Source organism: Passer domesticus, chromosome Z (genome assembly GCF_036417665.1).
Source record: "Passer domesticus isolate bPasDom1 chromosome Z, bPasDom1.hap1, whole genome shotgun sequence".
Classification (NCBI taxonomy): Eukaryota; Metazoa; Chordata; class Aves; order Passeriformes; family Passeridae; genus Passer; species Passer domesticus.
In genome coordinates, this window is record NC_087512.1 from 24722188 (window position 1) to 24741811 (window position 19624).

Consider the following 19624-nt stretch of genomic DNA (forward strand, 5'->3'; position numbering starts at 1 on the left):
TTTAGAAAATACATCCTACAATTTACCTAGCAGATCCAACAGAAGTGTCAGGTATTCCTGCTGGAATTTAAGTCTAGTTTTGCTTCAGTCACTGAAAGTACTGTTGGCAATTGTCCCGATTCTTCCAGTAGAAATGGTTTAAATTATTTCACCCAAGTCCCTGTGCACAATACTTTCTTGTTCCTAAGTGTGTTTGAAACTCCTTTTGAAAACATTAAGCTCAAAGACTTTGGTGAAGTTAATTCTGAATTTAAGCTGGAGCCTTTAATCTTTCAATGCTTTAAACAGACTTGGAATACTTTTTTTTCTATTCATTTCCTAGTGTTAGTTTAGACTTTAGCCAGCAGCATTAACTTCATGTTTTCTACATTTTTGCAAACCTAATCTTGAAATAGTTAAATTTTGTTACATTTTGTCATGGAGCAACTGTCTACTTTCAGTTCCTGAGAAGTATCCAGGTACCTTATGAAAAATCTGGAAATCAGACATTCTTCTGCCTGCCTATTCCTTTTTATTTTAATTCCTCTATTTTAAGTGCGCTTTAAGCTCTTTGTTGTAATCTTGAGAAGGCAAAGTCTGCTTCAGTGCTTGTTTTTACTTATGTAAAGAAAGAGCTTACAAGGAAGCTTACAAGCCTTTAATGAAAGCTTTATCTCTACAACATTAGGGAAATAGTGTAGTGATTTAGCCAAGAATCTAAGAATGAGTATGTCTCTTGATATCTTCACTGCTAAGAGGTCTCAGTCTGCACTGCTTGTATAGCACAAAGTCATCTTCTATTTAGTATTCATAATCCTTCTTCTCCCTTCCAACTAATGCAAGTAGAATATTGAGACACAAGTAAACCACAGTAATTATGAAATAAAGTTTAAGTTCTGCTTATTTTCCATTATGGAAAATAAGCTTAACTTAAACTTGATTTCATAATTACTGTGTGTATTAATGTAGATTTTATTTGTTGTATCTTGCAATTTACTAACTGCAAACCAGTGTTAGTGAAAATGAAATCTCAGTGCTGGATCGGTGCACAATTAAAAGGATGTCACTTCAATTTTTTTTTTTCCTGTAAATAATTTTTCCTTCCTTGCTTTTCTAATACAAGGCCTTTTTGTTGATAGAGCTCTAAGACTGAAATGGCAACATTTCATGTGCATTAACTGTGTGAGAGGGGGAATCCAGGATGCTTAAAAATGCAAGTGTGACATTTGGATGATGACTATCTGTAATAAAACTACATCAGTTGGATTTTTTCTTACAGAGCTTTTTGGGAGTTTTAATTATGTGAAGTTTGGGGGGTTGCATCTGACTTCTTCTTTTGTCTTGCATGTGTACTTTATCTATTAAAAATCTTTTCTTGCAGAGTGCCTTGAGCCTGGAGGATCCATTACTGCCACAATGGGTATTGACTTCTGTGATTCTACCCAGACAGCCAGTTTCCAGTTATGGTAAGTTCTTGGGAGGGGAAGGGTAATTTTTTGCTCCTGGAAGGTAAAGCTAGAGTTTATTGGAAGTCTACTTGGTGGTATCAGATTCACTGTTCTATTAAATATTCAAAAAATTAAACAAAGTTTACAACGTGATATACATCCAAGATGTTTAAGAGAAATAAACATTTCAGTTTACTTTTGGAAGCTTTACTTTTTTTCTCCCACTCTTCTAGGGATTTTTCTTATTAACACCATCTGGAAAGAAGCAGTCATGTCTGACTATTCAGCTTTACAGTTTTGTGTATGTTCTTCCTTGTAAGAAACAGCAAGTCAAAATGGCACATAGTGTGAGCAATTTTACTACCCTGAGTCTTTATTATGGGTGCACATGGTCAGTGTAACGCGACTGCCTGAAAATAATCCCAAAATTTGCCCACCAAAGAAATGCTGTAGATTCTTTTAAATCAATAGTGAGAATGAAGCCAAGTAACTGGCTGGCCAGCTAAATCTTGTCTAATATTCTGATATGCCTGGTTCACATTTTTGTGCTCATTATTGGCATGTGCAAGGTCCTCTTTCTGCATCCTAGGCTAGCAGGGAACCCATTCACCCAGTTAGAATTCTGTTACAAACTAGCATTTGAAAATGGGGTAATTTCAACATTGGGAAAAAATGGAAGGGAGAAAACTTGAAACCTTCTTTTAGGGGCTATTCAGGTTTATGTAGTCTTTTAAACTTTGCAAAAGCACTATACAGATCTGCACAATTTAATTTTTTTTACATATTTTGAAGTAATGGATTTTTTTAGATGTTTTGTTGCAAGAAACACAGCTTTCAGTATTCAGTACAAAAAGAGGGATATTCAATAGACATTCACATTGCTGCATTTCAGTTTAAGGGAAGCCCTTCGTGAAAGTTCTATACTTCCTCTGTTTGAAAATTTATGTAGCAATTTTAGTGTACTGCTACTAAGCACAGCTTGTTCAATTGACAAGTTATTGGAGATAGCATGAAAATCCTAATAATAGAGATGTCTCCAAGTGATTCCTAAAGCACCACTGCTAAAATACCATTTCTTGTTCTAGGGGCAAGGAGGTTTTACTGTTGGATTTTTTCTTTCCATTTCTCAAACTTTTTCCTGTACGATAGATGCTCCTGCATAGTCAGTTTACACATATTTGTACTCCCAGCAAAACCTCTGCAGCATGTAGTTTATGCACATCACGTTGTTATAGCTGGTCTGTATGCTGTTTGCTGGAATTTGGAAACAGCTTTGAACTGTTGCCTGATTTTTGTTTGGTAAGGAGGTTCCCTTGTAGGCAGGTGCAGTTTCAAAATTGCTTCAAAATCATAAACTCTGACTCTCTTTATCTAAATATATTTTGAATTTTATAAAATAGTGTCTGCTTGATAGCTTATCAAGCAGAAATACTCTTTTTTTAAATAAAGCAGATATTTTTCTTTCAGGTACATAATTTCAGTCTACCAATTATTTGATTTTTAACTTACACCATTTATTGCTAAGAATCTTAGCAATGATAAGGATAAGCAATGTAGCATAACACATTGATTTTATGCAGATCATCACCTTTATGTTTTGGGAGGTCTGCTGTATTAGTGATATATAAAAACTGATTACTTTCTCCAACATTGCCTAGTAATTGTTTATTATTTTCCTATTAGACAAACAAGACAGATCAATATTCCTGAACACCAACCAGACTATGAGTAACATCACTGTAAATAGATTTGCCTCAGACCTCAGTGGTGTATTCATTTTAATGATTTAGACAATGTGAGTCCAATGACAAAAGCGCTCAAGCTAAGTTTAAAATTAAATTAAGAATAGGAATTGCTTGCTTTGTTCCTTTGCTAATTGATAGGGCCTTGTTTCTTTGCCGTAAGTTCCTAGAAAATAGCATAAAAATAGGTAAAATGTTATTTGCATTGAATTTGCTATTTTACACTGAAAATTTATTTTGTTCAAAATCCTACTGATCTTCCGTATCACTGAAGAAACTGCAGTGTGATGTTTTGGGAGCAATGTCTCAAAGAACTCAGCTTCAGGCTCTGTAACTTAATATACTTTTCAAAAAGCTTTTAACCAAAAGAAGGAATGACTTCTAGAAGTTTGTCAAAATGTAGTTGAAATAATGTGCTCACAAAGGTGTCTATATTCTCGTATTTCCTATTAACATATCTCTATGAAAGATGTTGTCAGTTATTTTATGTTTTTTCTAGAAGCATGTTCAGCACTAAAGTGTTCCTGATCATAAGAATTTTCTTTATGTTGTTCTAAGAGGAGCACTTTATCTTGCATCAAATGTAATTGATCCTGAAGCAGTGTAATCACAATTACTCACTTTCTTAATTGGCCTGCCCAAAATCAGAAAATGGAAACCGATCGGCAGTGTTTAAATCAATAGCTTTGTAGTAAAGCTTGTGGGGGTAGGGACATAGTGGTAATGGGTAGATCAATTGGTCTTAGATGCCAATCATGGACTGTGTGTTTTGCATAGCAAACACTACCCTTCTGCTTAGGGATGTGCCGTTGCACTAGTGGTTCAATAAATACAAACTGTATAAAGAAAAAAACTGAGTCATAAAATATTTAGATCTTTTTCTGAATTTGTTGTACAAGTCAAGGACAATTAAGGAGAAACTGCAATATAAAGGCTTGAAGGAATGAGCTTTGAAACACCTCCTGCTCAAATACTATTTTTAGTAAGCAAATCTTACCAAGATCACACATCTAATTAAAGTGGGGTGAAATGCCTCAACTTGAAATGCATTTATTGAATGCATTTATTTAGAATGTGTATTAGGATGTTCACAGCATGTACTTATAAGGAGAACATCTCTTCATTGTTATTTTTCTTATGCCACCTCCTTCCAGAGGCAGCTATTTCAGCAACACTGGTGTTCTGCATGATAATGCCTCTCAAGCAGAAAGTTAAAGAGGAATGAATGGAGGAACTCAGCCTTTTAAAAGATTTTTTGAATGTTACTCTTTGTTTTCGTGTTACTTTATTCTCATTTTGCAAGCAGGATATACACAGCTTAGGAGTTTAGAGCAATTTGTTATCGGCTAACTCATATGCAAGGTAGGTTGCTATCTTGTTGAATTCTAATTGAAGTTTAGTATATTCACTATCAAAGAGACCTGAGCCTTAGCTAAGCAGGTAGGCATGAGCTGAGCAAAGAAAAGGTTGAAATGGATTCTTGATATAACAGACTATCTGCAGTACTCCACTGACTGTGGAATTACTTCTTTTTTTTTCCCATGTCAGATCTCAAAGATTTCCATATCAGTGTGGTTTTTGTTGAATCCTTGCGCTCCTAGTGTTCACCATTTCAACAATCTTACCACTTGTGTTATCTTTATTGTCCTGCATGTCTCTGTTTTTCAGATCTTCTCAAGTCTTTCTCTCAGTTTGTTAGTTTTTTGAGATGTCTGAACTAAGATATGGGAGCTTTGCTGTGTCAGAATTTTGCCCGTGGATCCTTGGAATGAAAACCCTTGAACCCCTTGATATGAAAGACGGGGAAGGTTGTAGAGACAGAGAGTTACAGCACATACATGCCCTTACTCTATTTTTTGTGTGTGTATTCAGCATTATGAATTCCTGTCTGTGTTTGTATAACTCAGTAGGCAAATCTCCAGTTTCTTGTAGGCATGATGAATAACTAAAGGTGAAGAGGAGATGTCCTTTTTACAACATTGAAAGCTGGAGAAGAAAACTTGTCTCTACCTTTTCTTTCTTATTCTTTTCATCCTCTCTTTCCAAATTATCTTAGTTGTTCCCAAAACCATGAGGGAACCACAGCTTTAAAGACAAAATTAATTTATGGAGAACCTGGTTCTCTTCTCTTTTCTGTTCTTTTGAAAAGTACACAGGGAGTTGTTTAGCTTTCTTTGAAAGTGTTTGGTGTAGGGGAGATGTCCATGCCATACATCTCTCTCCCTAGTTTTGATTTTGCATTTCCTCTCCCTAGTTTTCTAAGTGTTTAAGTGCAAAGAACACAACCAGAGCTCCCAAGAAGAAAGAAAAATCAAATGAAAGCAACAGCTTTTGTGCCTTTCATTCTTTTTCAAAATAATCAGGTAATTGGAAAGTAGCGTGACATGACAGAGGTTTTTAACTGGTTACCTTATATGGGCATTTCTTAGTGTCCCAGTGTCATCAGAAGGACCCTCTCCTTCTGATGAGGGTATGTCTGTTCATTTCATCTGTCTTGTACTATATAAAGAAAACATTTTGCTGATTACTCCAGAAGAGTTTGGTGTAGCAGAAAGAATCTAGCAATTCATTAAATGAAGTAAATTCTGTGAATGAGATCTAAAAACTTTGTTCACTCTGTTCTCTGCAGGTTTCATCTTATTGTAGAAGCTTTGCTCTGAATTTTATTTTCAAAGGAAGAGATTTTTTGCAGCATAAAATTTACTTACTTCACTCTGTGTTGATGTAGAAATCTTCCCAAGCAGAACTTCTACCTGCAAAGCAAGTTAATTCAGAGGGCTGGTTGGGTAGCAGTCAGTATTTCTGTTGAGTGCAAGCATGCATTCAGGTGTAGATGCTTCCACAAAAGCATCTGATTAAAATTATGTAGTGGAATATGTTATGGAAAATATTAAAAGCTGTTAGAGATATAGGATTGTCTTCACATCACTGTCACTTGCATTTTCCCTTTTTTCTTGCTGTTTCGTTCCGTAGTGCTTTGTCAGCAGATCACCAAGTTGCTTATAAATGTAAGACAAGCAATCTGGTACTCTTCTTTTTATTTCATGACTCTAAAGTAGTCAGTTGGCCCTATTCCAGAACACAATTATGCCAAGATAAATAACTGACCTGGAAAAAACAAGGCTGGACATGAACAACTGCTTCCATTTGTTCTATTGCTTTGGCCTTTTTCTCACACAAAAGCAGGATGCAGTCCTTTCCTTTCTTCAGCAAGAGTAGGAATCAAGTCCCCAATACTTTTCTATTCCGTATTTTGTTTTGCAGGAAATTAATTATCTCTTAGTGTTGCTCTTCCTGTCATGTATTTTTTTTTAAACATGTGGAAATTTTTGTGAATACAAGAAAAAAACAGTAAGCTGGTTTGGCATAGATTTGTTCTGCAACAAGTTGATGCTAGGAGTGGAACAAAAAAGGACAGTATAAAGAGCAAGAAGAATATTCCCAGTCTTATTAGAATACTAATTTATTAAAAGCCTTGGAAGTAAGACTTTAACCACTGATATTGTGGAATTTTAAAAGAAGTTATTAACAAATGTTAGTATTATTTACTTTAATTTCAAGAAAGATTTTGTCATCACTGTCCTCAAGTCTTTTGTTACAGTATGGAACTTCTTTACCAGGAACCCTTCGGAGCCAATTCTTAAAAAAAACCCTACCAAACTGAGAGGAGAGAGGGAATAGCCAAGGGTTTCAAATGACAAATGCTAGCTGCTCCCACTCCATCTACAGACATGTGCAGAAATCTTTAAACTGTGCATCTTCTGAAGGGTTGAATGTTAATCTTACAGTGTCAATTATCATGGAACTAGTAGGTCTCCCTTTGTTCCTGTGGGAGCATTATTGTCTTTATCTCTCATTTGTTCATCTTGATGTGTGCGTCAGAAGATAAATTCATGTGAATCTTGCAACTGAGTCATGAAAGTAATCTTAGTCTTTTAAAAATATATGTACAGCTCAGCAGTTTTTAAGAGTTCAGTAAGAGTAACGATGTGTAATATCATTTGTTCACAATTAAATACATAACAGATTTTGCAAGCTACTGTTGGAAAAGTACTGTTGTCAGACATCCCCAACTGTTTGATCCTTTTAGAAGCTTCTCTTTAAGAACTTCTCATTAAGTATTCATGTTCCTCTAAGGCTGTAACTTACCAAGTGCATGTGCTAATACCAGAAAATGCAGTCTTTAATTTTTGAAATAAAGAAACACGTTCTGTTGCCCTGAGAAGCTTTGGGTATTTTTTCTGGTAAGCTGCTTCACCTTGATCTTTCAGGAAAGTTAAAGCAATGCCACCTGAGAGATGCTTCAGTGCCGCTTGAACCAGTTGTCCAGCAGATTTTTAAAAGTTAATGTAATTTTTTGTTTAAGCATAATTTATATTAATTATAGCCTTTAAAATATAAATGAATAAGTTGAATACACTGAAATTTAGTTCACTAGGTATTGGGGGAAGTTAATTAGTTGTAGTCTCAGCCTCACTTTTATTCTCAAATTTCTCCATTAGACATCTGATGAAATCTCCATCTTTGGAGATACTCAGAGCTCAAATGGACAAGCCCATGAACAAAGTGAGCTAAGGTGACCCTCACTTAAGCAGGAGGTAGAATCAGGTGATTTCTAATGCCCCTTCATATTGTGGTTCTATGGAATTATGAAGTGAATTTTGTTAAATTAGGTATTATGAGCTGTCTAATATAAAGATGTAATAAAAGAGATGCAGATCAAGAAACAAAAGCTGTATATTTAATCTGTGAAGTGATAAAGAGAACCTATAAGGAGGGATGGTTTTCTGTAGCTGAGAAAGAAATTTACTGTAGCACACTGTAATTAAGTAATGCAAAGTAACCCAGATGCTGACTAAAGTGAAATTAAGAACAAAGTGGTTTTGAAGAACAACTGGCAATAAGAATTTCTGTTTGTAGGCTATGAAGAGTTCATATTTTATCAAAGAATATATATTAGCTATTTATTCACTAGAGGAGATGGAAGTGGAGTGCGTGTTAACAACAGAGGTATCAAGTGGTCCTCTTGAGCAGTTATGGACATAAAAAATCCAAGCTGTACTCATGCTTTTATTCCTTCTTATTGTGGAAATATTGTTATAAGCATTAAAGCAATCTAATAATTGATGTTATAAGTCAAGTTTATGTACAAATGGCATCTCTCCAGTCAATGTAGGACATAAATCAGGACAAAATGGTTTACCTGTTTCATGCTGAATTACATAGAGTACATCTTGCTTAAATATGAAGCATAACACTGGTTGAACAATCAGTTGAACAGTGTCAATGACGTTATTGTTGAAAGTGTTAGTCTTATAGTCCAAGTAGTAGGTATGAATAGCAAAAAATTAATGAGGCAGTTGATTAAAGGCCCTTCCATCAGCTCTTAAGATGATTGAGTTCTTAATCACTTTTCAAAGGAAAAATTAAAGGAAAAAATACTTCTTGCTTATTTTACTGTGCACTTAATCAGGCTAGACAGTCAAACAATTCCTGCTCTTTTATTATAATAATGATTTTAGAGACTGTTGGTATTTAAGGTAGTATGGGGAGGAAAAGTAGTTTGTGGGGAAAAAAGTTGGAATTTGTTTGCTTTTAAAAGCAGCACTTAATAAATTATTTTTTATGAAGGAAGTACTAGGAGTTTGAAGAGATTGTTCCCCTGTATGTTTACTAAATTTCAGTTCTCAAAAATGTTAGCGTAAATATCCTGTTTTATTTGAACGGCCCATACTTGAGATTGCACTCATAATTATAACCTATCAGAAGCTAGAAAATAAGAATGTACTAGTTCCTAAGCCTTTCCTTTTGAAAATGGGTAATTACAAAAAGTATTAGAATTTCGAGTAGAAGGATTGTAAAATGCTTCTCTGTTGTCAGGTGGCTTGTCTTGTATCTTTAGGAGGGAGACATATATGTTCTCTATACTATTGATCTATAGTGGTGTTTGCTTTCCATCAGCCTGTCTTGTTTCAGAACTTTGAAGCTGCAGAGTTATAAAATACCAGTAGCATATGTTTTAGGTTAATTTAAATAACATGGATGTTAATGGATGAAATGCATTTTCCATTCTAATGATTGTATCATTATATTTAAGTAAGGTATCTGAGGCATATCACCAATCAATATATATTGGCTATTTGGTACACCAGAAAAAAAAAAGAAAAAAAAAAAAAGGAAATTGTTCTTTTCTAAAAATTTCTCAGGCTTTAAAGCATTAACAAAGATTCTGACTAAATGTACTGATCCTGAATTGCTAGGCAAATCCCCTATGGTACAGTTAGTCAATGAAACATAGCAGGTGAATGTATCTTGAGTTTCTGTAGCCTTGAAGAAATCTCAGACAAAATAGTTGGAAAATTATAGAATTGAATGGATAGGGAGAAGAAGTTCACTATGTGATATTTATTTCTTAAGGAGAAATGTGTAACATTTAATAGTATTGTATTCCCAGTGATAGTATTTTTTAACTTTGCCCTTAAAAAAATGGCCTCAAGTTCTGCAGTTTTCCAGGGTGCCAGTATGCTGTGTGGTTTTGTTTAAATATACCAAATACTGTAAAACTGAAATTATCAAAAATACTAATCCATTACTACTGTATTTATTGTTTGGCTTGTTTGTGGGGTTTTTTTCCCAGACAATATCATCCTTTTGTCCGAAATTATATATTTTCTATGTTTACCCCTATTTCTAGGACAGTTGTAGCTGATGACAGGACGCGTAACAGTTCTCTCAAAGGATTTGTGAAATGCACAATAATTTATCCTTTGCAAGCATTTAGATTGAGTGTGATGCTTTGTAGATCACAAATAAACATTGATCTTAGTAAAAGTTACATTTTTAGAAATACAGGACTATGCCTATCACATTTGTACTGGAGAAAATGGATCAGCTGTACTAATGTAAGAAGTTAGCTTTCAAATTAATGAGGTAGAAATCATACAGGTAGTTCTTACATTTCTTAATGATTTCATAGAAAATTTTAAACTGATATATGTATGTTTATTAATCTATGTTGAAGCACTTGGTTGATTCTCTGCAATTTCTCTTTTCTAGCACAAAGGATGATCACTTCAATGTTAACATTCAACCCCCTGTTGGAGAACTGCTCCTGCCTGTCACTATGTCAGAGAAAGATTTTAAGAAGGAGCAAGGTGAGAAATAATTCAGCAGCTTCAGTAAATTTACTTGGATGGGAAGAGGGCTGCATGCCTTTCAATTTCCAAATATACAGAAAGTGCTTCCAGCTGTAGGTGGTTGTTAGCCACTGTTAGTATTCACTCTGACAATTTAAGTAGTTTAAAAATATCTTGAGAAGGATGTGCCATGATATGATGCAGTCTTTAAAGGATCAAAGCCCACCCTTTACTGTAAAACAGTCCTTCAGCTCCAAGAGTTTTGGCCTCCCATCATGAAGTGTGAATGCCTTTCCTTCTAGCAGTAAAACAAAAACTTGTGATGCCAGCCCAAGGAAAGGAACCATTTATACATTGGTGTTGCGTTGGGTTTTACTATTCTTTATTCCAATACTAATTTTCAGTACTGTTAATATACCTGTTCCTCAACTACTTTGAAGATTGTTTTAATATTTTCACTTTCAAACACTTTGTGTATAAAAACTACTCTTGTTGTAATACTGTTTTTTTTTTACTTCTGTGTTCTACTAATACTGTGTTTTCAAAGAATTTAAGTCTCTTATACTAGTCCAGACACAACCCCCATAAGAGCTTTTAGTGACTTGAATATTTTATTCAAAATAATTAGAGAAAATTGTGCTTAGGTTTGACCTAAGCGTATGTTAAATGGAATAGTCAATAATGCTGTCCTTAATTTGGATATGATTCTTGGATATTTTAAAATATAACTGGTTACATTTTGGATGCACTCAAATGTAGTAGTATTTACTCATATATCTCAATGTATGGGGATTTACATGTATATGTCTCTTCACATTGAGATGAGAATATGCCCATGGGATCCTGTCTCATTGCTGTGTAAGGCTCAGAAACTCAGTGTATCCATCAAGCAGTCAAGAACACCAATGAGTAATGTTATGTATTATTAGTTATTGCTTTTGAGCATTTCTTGCTTTTGTGTTTTTGAATTATTAAGAAAAGTAGTTTAAATACTGTCTAGATCATTTGCAGTTAAGTTTATGGCTGCAGTGAAAAGTTAGGATTGTGCTTTGTTTTCATAACCAATTGATACTTATTTGCTGTTCTTACCCTTTGCTGGCTAAAGCCTGCCTCTCTGCTTTATACCTGCTCAGCAAACCAAGGTGAGTGATTGAACGAGGCTGTGGTACATTTATTTTAAACTGTTCCCTTCTAAAAAATGTAGCTGAGGTTGTAGTAAAAGAAGGCAGATTACTGTGCTTCTTCCCTCCCTGTTTTTATGTTTCCTTGCTTTGTGATATTCTGATAGAGTTTTTGTATGCTTTACTGTGACTGAGGGCATTTTTTCCTCCTGACTGGCCATACAGAACCATGAGCACATAGAAGAAGTGTACTTGGAGAATAGCTGTGGTCCTCTGTGGAGTTGTTGCCAAAATTCCTTTTTCTTCTGCCATTTTACTTCTATGGTTGTTGATTATTTGTCTGAATAAATCTGGCAGCTGTTTGCTATGTTTAATAGAGCAGAAAGGCTACTCTGAATAAAGCTATTTGAAAATTTGTTTATATGAAGTATTTGTAAATCCATGAAGGTCTCTTGGCATTTCTGTATCGCTCGCTCTGTCTTCCTGAATTCATTCTTTGATGCAGGACTTTGCAGGCTGGCAAATTTACTACAGGTTTAAAAACCTTTCCTATTCCATCTTTTTTCTTATGGATATCAGCTGTATCAGAATATTCTTGGTAACAGAGATCTCAATTCTACATTTTGTATGAGTATTTATTACTAAGATTTAGGAACAGGTAGCATATGGAAGAATTACTTGGTGTTCTTGCTAAATGAAAAACCCAAATTACAATAGTAAATGCAGGGAAATTTAGAAGTTGGTATATACTATTCTATTTTGTGTTTAACTTCAATTTGCCTGTATTCTCCAAATGAATCAGATTTATATAACTTGTTTTTTCAATTGTCATGTTTTTTCTTTCCTTTTTTATTTCCTTTTTTTTTCTTTTTTTTTTCCTTTTTTTTTTCTTGTGGGTTTTGCATGTGTTTCAAGTTCTGTGTCTGGAGATGCCTGGTTTTATTTGTTACCAAAACAGATAGGTAAAAAATAGTGAAAGAATGAGGAGACTATTAGAAATGCAGGGAGAGAATGAAAATATGTATGGGTTTTAAGGATTTTCACATCTAAATTGCATATGTAACCTAATAAGAATGCTAAAGAGAAAATAGCTGGTATTATACTGCTATGTAGAAGACATTCATTGCTACACATCTTTACTCAATTACACTCTGCTGTTTTGCATTGTCTGTTACATTTGTATATGTCCATTTTCTTCCTGATGGCATAAAGAGAGAGGAGCAGACAGGTTACTGAATATTCATGGCTGTGAAGGTTATCTGGTGGTAGTAGCAGAACCTCAAAAGCTGTTTTTATCCACATGCTGTGCATCATATGCTTAGCTTTGCTTGCACCATCTCCCCTTTCCTTCCTTCCTGAGCTCAGAATCCTCTGGTGAAGTAGTTCCCCGGAGAAGCAGCTGAGTTAGTGGTTGTTGTGACTGACAATTTGGAATGAATGGATTAAAATGATAGTGTAAAACACTCTTTACCTTTTTTGCTCAAGTATTTTTTCTGATCCTTCAGGACTCAGAATTTTATACTCTGTTTTATATCACATCCCCATGAAAAGTCGAGTTGCCATGGCAGGAATTCTGCATGAGGGGAACATTTACTGTTGGCAGCTCTGTATCCCGATTTCAACTCGTCTGTTGTTTTTAACATTCATTCAGCAGCAAAACTCTCCTTCCCGTAGTCTAGAATAGGACTGGTCTTGCTGGCTAGCATACCTTGTTACTTATCACTGTAATTTTTTCAATTTAATCTTCTGTTATTATTTAAAATACATGCAGTTACTTCATTATAGCAAGTGGCTAACCCAAACTAATTGCTGCTTTGTGTTCAGCCTAGAGGTTTCCTGGATTCTTGTGTTTCAAGAAATATTAAATGTGTCATGTGATTATTATAGCTGGATATTAATTAGAATTTTTATGATGGTGTTTTTAAGATAGGCAACTAAAACTACTTTAGGATTTTTTTTTCTCTTAAGAGACAAGTTTTTAAATAATTTTGTCAACTTTTTTTTAGAAGTCTATACCTGAATCACATTAAAAAAAAAACCAAACCAACCCCAAAACCCAATCTTGGTTAAATAAACAGATAGTTTACTTAATTTTATTAAAATTGTATATATAAAATTTGTTTTCCTAACAAGCAGGATGCTAATTCTTTAAATGGTTGGACATTTACTATTTTCTGGCCATTGACTACCCCAAGCAATCATATTTGATGCTCCTTAATTAGAGTACCCTTTTTTATTTCCAGGTTCTTTTCCACCTCAGCAATCGAGACAATACATTTGCTTACCACGCTGCTCTCCTAAGTGTTCTTTTGCATGTAAATTAATCTTGATTCAGTTTACACTGTCATGCTGAGTGGTACAAATTGCCTATAACAATAAAACAGCATGAGTTAAAAATAAAGGGGGGTGAAAAAGCAGATTGAATGTGTGCCTTACTTGATAGGATGTTACTTTGCTTTATGCCAATACATTAGTCGACGATAATGAATCTTCTGTTCTGAAAAGCATGGTTTAGTTGATTTTTTTAATTTTACTTCAATGGAGCAGTACCTTGTCTTTTATAGAACAAGTTAGACAAACCATTAATGACAAGAGTGTTAAGGTTAAATATGAAGCAATGCATTCACTTCTCTGAGTGCTATCCATCTTTCCATTTACAGGAGCTTGACAAAAGTACTGGCTTTGTACAACATTTCCTTTAATTACATGCTGCGGGAAACAGGCTTTTAACATAAACATAGTTGCATTCATTTATTCAGCATTTGCTCTTCAGTAGAGCTTAATGGAGAAGGTTTAAATCCTAAATAAGTACACATATCTCTCAGCAGTGTTATGTCAGTCCCCATGCTCTGCTTAAAAGCAGTTTTAATCTCTGTATGTAGTTTGTAAAGCTTTTGCCTAATAGTTAAACAATTTGAAATAGAATGTTCTACTCAAGATAAATCTGATTGTTATAAAAGTTGTATGCCGATTTTTGTTCTCTTTCAAAATATCTTATTATTTACTCATCAGCTGTTCCATTTTTGCTTTTATATTTTTTATTCTGTGACAACAGCACATTCTAGGGCATTAAAATGTTGGATTTATTGTTTTAGTTGTTCTTATTAAGCATCTTGATACTACTATTTCCTCTGGGTTAGAACTGTATGTGCAGCCCTAAAATATTGGCCTTTTGAGACCTTTACGTTGTTTTCATTGTTAGTGTTGCTTCAGATGCTTCATATTTCTGCCTGAAGTACCGTGCTCCTTTGTTTGTCTGCATTTTCAGCTTCTGAACATACTGTAAAAAGGCACTCACAGTGTTAAGTTGTAGATACTGTTGTGTTTTAATCAACATGAGCATCCAACAAATCATTCTTCTAAACAATGGATATTGATAGAAAAGCGTGAGTTTTGTTAAAATGTCCTTGAATGTCATAGCCTTCTTTACTTTTTCTTCATCATATGTTTGGATATAATCTTTATATTTCTGTTCCATTTTGTAGTGATATTCAAATAATTTTACTCAAATATTTTATTTTGATATTTTAGAGAGCTGTGTACTAACTGAATTTACCAGTTTCTAATGTGCTGACTTTCTCTTAAATAACTAAATTGAGCCAATTACTACTATCTGAATTTAAAGATAATTTTTAGCAATTGGATATGGAATTATAATTAAATGTATGATTGAGAGATTATAAAGGATCTTTGTATATGTTCTTACTTAAACTGGACCTTTCCAAATCAGTCTTACTTAATATTTAATTTCTGCATTTGCATTCTTCTTTTAAATTAAGCTTTTTATGAGAAAAAAACTACCTTGGTTCCACAGTTACGTTAGTATCACATGTCATTGTTCAGCTATTATTAATTTGTTTCTGATAATAGGTCATTGCAAGTAAGACATTGAAGTAAGATAATTATTTGAGTTCTTATGAAATTGTTTTCTCAATAAATGATCTAACTTTTAATGCTTTTTTTTTTGTTTAGATGTCTACTATTTTGGTTTAATGCTTAATAAGCAAGCAAATCTTTATGTATTCATAATTAAATACTTAATGTTTCAGGAATGCTGACAGGAATGAATGAGACATCTACTACAATAGCTGTTGCTCCACAGAACTCTACTAGACTTGTAATAATTGAGAGAATAGTGAAAGCAGCAAACCTGGGCATAGTCCCTTCTGGTCAAGATAACATACACAGGTAAGATTGTATGTTATTTAAAGTACAACCATCTTTTAATATTAATTTGTTAGTTCAAAATTCATCAATATTTGATAATATTAGGGAAAATTTTATTGCCTGTACCTCTAAGGAAGAAGGTACCAAATTATATTGAAATATATAATACCAAGCAGATAGTAACTTGAGACTAAGTACTCTGCAGCTCATTAATTGAGTGTATATAGAAGTGTCTAGACTTTTCTGTACACAGTTAGAAGAAATTGTCCATCCCTTGTTTTGTTTCAATGGGAAGGGGCAGCCTTTTAGAGCACAGTACTTTCAAGAAGGTTTTTGGGGATTTTTTGACTTGTGTTTCTGTTTCCCATAGTAAGTAGCCTGCTCTAGTTTTATCATCCGTAAGGAGCAACTTGTTTTCCTACATTATTTTTTTTACTTTCCCATATATATGTCTGCAAACAAAAACAATTATCAACCAAGAAAGTCATTGGCCCTGTAAAATTTCCAGTTTTTACTTGTAGATTAATCCATTTCATGCAAACGCTACAATACAGAATGTCAGTGGAATTGATGCAATTGTTGATTAATGACAGTTTTTAATGTGATTGACTCAAAATATTTAGTCCTGTGAATCTGTTTGGTTTCTCACTTGTGGCAGGAACAAACAGGTTAACCTGGTCTTGAAATAAGAAAACAAATACATCTCTCTTACCATCTACTAAAACTGTTCACTAAATTCTGAATTATCTCTAGTCCCTTGTATTTTGCTATTCAATAAAAGCAAAGTATCTTCTTTTAAAGAACACAATAATTCTTTTCTTTGAAATTTTGCTGACTGAGATGGCTGTTTGAAAGGGTGAGAATTCTGTAGCCTACACAAGATTAATAACCTGATATTGTTGGATGTAGTCTCTTTTGCATTGCTGGGCAGTTGTAGTGCATTGCATTAACATTAACCCAGCTGGATTTTCCTATGTATTTGATACGGTTAATGATAAAATTCTGTTTCACCATAAAAACATGGCACAGCTAGTGCAATTGCACTGAAATGATTGTCACTGTTGACACCTGATCCTCCATGAAAGAGTCCTCATTTGTTGCATCCCTGAGGGATCTGTATAGCCTGTGTTCTCAACATCAATTCAAAGACTAGGTGAGAGTGTCAATCAAGGGAGACTGAAGTGTCTGCTGCCTACAGGTGCTCTCCATCTTTACCCTATCTATCACATGAGACTTATCGCATAGGCATGGATTGTTTTGTTGACTGAGTCTCAAAAAGGCTCCCTAAAATAATAGCCTAGCTCCTAGCTTAGCCACACATTTCCTGGTTGTAGATAAGTTTCTAATTTGATGGTGTTTCCTTTTGCTCTTTTGGTTTCTTTTAAAGGAAGTTTTCTACAACAGAGTCTATAACCAACAGTAAATGTATTGAAGATGCGCTTACTGTTGGGTACACTCCTTCAGAGACAGTGCTTAAAGGCATGTTTGGGACAAACTGAAGTATTCAGAGTGCTTCAGAACATCCTGAAATAATCTTTGATTTTTTAGATTCAAAATACAATGCTTTCAGTCTGGCAGAATAGTTATAGAATAGACTATAGAATAATCCATCAAGCAAAACAAATCGTTTATAACAATTTAAGTGGCCTATGAGAAATGACCAGCAGTTGATAAGCATTTAGAAAACAGTCCTTTGTTTGCTTCACCATAAGTGAATTGAGTTCACAGATATTATGTGGTCATAATTCCACCTGAATTTTACTGAGCAGGAACATTACCTAATTGATACTGTGATGAAGCTGTTAATCGTTGAAACAGTAATGATTCATCATTAAAGTAAATCCTAGATTCATATGAATGAATATTTGAGATAGATATTAGATAATTAATTCTTCCAAAATGCTGAAAAAAAATGACCAAAATAGTTTATATACATACATACATATATATATATATATATATGTATCTAAGGTAAACATATGTTTGGATTAAATTATCTCTGTCATGAGAGGAAACAAAATCAAATCTCTTCTGACAGAAGTCTCATGGATACAAAAATTGTGGTTTTTATTTGATACACAATTTCAGGATAATAAAATAAACAGTCACCTTTTGTCTTGTCTAAACAGTTACAGATTCAATAAAAATACATTAAAAGTGAATTTTCTAATTTTTTACAGGATTGTAATTTGTCTTGTTTTATTGCAAGTGATATAGCAGAAAAAATTATGTCCAAAAATTTTTAGCTCATCATGTTGTTTTGTGAGGACTACTTCAGCTGACTTCTTGGAAGAAGCCTTTTTACACAGAAAAATAAGTACTGTTTTTTAACTGGTGTTCTGCATTGTGCAGCATAAATTATATTAACCTATTAGTTGGTCATCCCCAACTTGAGTATTACTGCTTAATGACGGCTAATGCCAAAAAAATTGTATTGCCTGGTAATGCAATATACTCATTCAAAATGAAATTGTACAGTTTAATACCAAGTGCAAGAGTATCTAATGGACATGAACAGGTGTGTTTCATGGTTTCTTTCAGTCTAAACATATTCACATTCATGCTGAAGATATTGTCATGCTGGTGGAATCCAATTACTTGTCTTTAAATTAATAACCCTATTAGGATTTTATTTTTGCACCAAGTAAAAACACTTAGCACAAATATAATGAAGATTCAAAAGTAAATACTTCAAATAAATATCAACAGAGTAGTATGCAGTCACTAAAGAAAAATTAAAGAAGTGAAAACAAATGTGAAATACATTATCTGTATATCTGAGCATATCACAATGTAGCAACACTTTTTTACAAGCATTTCTTTTCTCTCGTTACCATGTGGCTACTAAATTTGTGTGCTTAGTTACAGTGTAATATTTAAGTGTTAAATGAATGTAGAACAATACGCCAGGTGACGTAGTTGATTCTGCTTTAAACTGTCTTTTCTGACTGGTTTTTGTTGGAAATGATAGTTGCAAAAATTTTTAACTCAGTTGCCTATAGATATAGTCATGGATATCAGCAGACAAAGATGCAGGTTAATTAATATTTGTTATTTGAAACATAAATTTGCTGTACTATTTTGCTTCCTTTAGAATAGTTACCTGATCTTCAGTGGAGTTTATTCAAGATCTTAGATTACAGGGCCTTGTAAGACAATATGCAATGCATTTTTCATGTTCTTAATAGGATTTAGCTATTTTATGTATTGATCTTTCTTGCTTTTGCTAATAAGTGGAAACATTATTTCCATTTTAAAAGGCTTCTTCTAGGAGCAGGAATGTGAAAAGAATCTCAAAGAGATTTTCTTGAACTGGAAATGTGTTTTCTTGAATATTAAAACTGCTGAAAGAAGAGTTCTTTTTTTTCTTAAAATATTTTTTTCACAAGACTGATTAGCGTAATTGTTGGAATATCCATAGCTCTTTTAATGTTCTATGAACTGTTACTTGATGTTGATAAAGTGATTTTAAAGAGTCAGCTGAGACACCAAGCTTCTGTCTTTTGGTTCAGACCACAACTGAGGGCACCATTTGAATATCTGAAGAAAAAGACACTGAAAGAAAAGTATTTGTTCCTGCAGGGAATTTAAATCACTCGGAATAACTACATTTAGGGAACAAGTACTTTTCAGTTGAAGTATGTTTGCTGTTTGTTGTCAATGGGGAAAGCCTATTAGGAATTGTTTTATCTTCAAGATAAGAGGATACATAATGGAGGACATTTATTCCCTAAAAGTTGATTCTTCTATAGAACATCACTTGAGCTTCTGGTCTCTACTTGGGCAGTAACATTCATTGCTTTAGATACAACAACAACAACAAAGAAATCCAGGCTGTCCTGCTTCAAAATATGATGAGATGAAGGCATTATTCAAGATTTTCAGTCATATTCTGTTTAATGACACAAGCCTTATTTACCCAGAAATGCCCTTCATGCTAGTGTTACTTTCAACATGTTGCTTATTCTTCTCAGAAATATTCTAAAAGTTCCTCAGGTCTCTTCCTCCTTTATTCATTTTTATCTCCTACA

The 19624-nt window shown here is 33.9% G+C and overlaps 1 protein-coding gene across 5 annotated transcripts in view; it reads left to right on the forward strand.

The window, feature by feature from the left end:
• AP3B1 (adaptor related protein complex 3 subunit beta 1) overlaps positions 1-19624 on the forward strand; it is a 154949-nt gene that overhangs the window by 125919 nt on the left and 9406 nt on the right. For 4 of the 5 annotated variants that reach the window (XM_064403014.1, XM_064403015.1, XM_064403012.1 and 1 more), the window contains exons 24-26: positions 1361-1445; positions 10226-10323; positions 15476-15614. In XM_064403014.1, coding sequence (XP_064259084.1) covers positions 1361-1445; positions 10226-10323; positions 15476-15614 — 322 coding nt within the window. Of the gene's footprint in view, positions 1-1360; positions 1446-10225; positions 10324-11410; positions 11448-15475; positions 15615-19624 lie in introns of all 5 variants that reach the window. The other variant, XR_010352186.1, reaches the window with a different exon arrangement.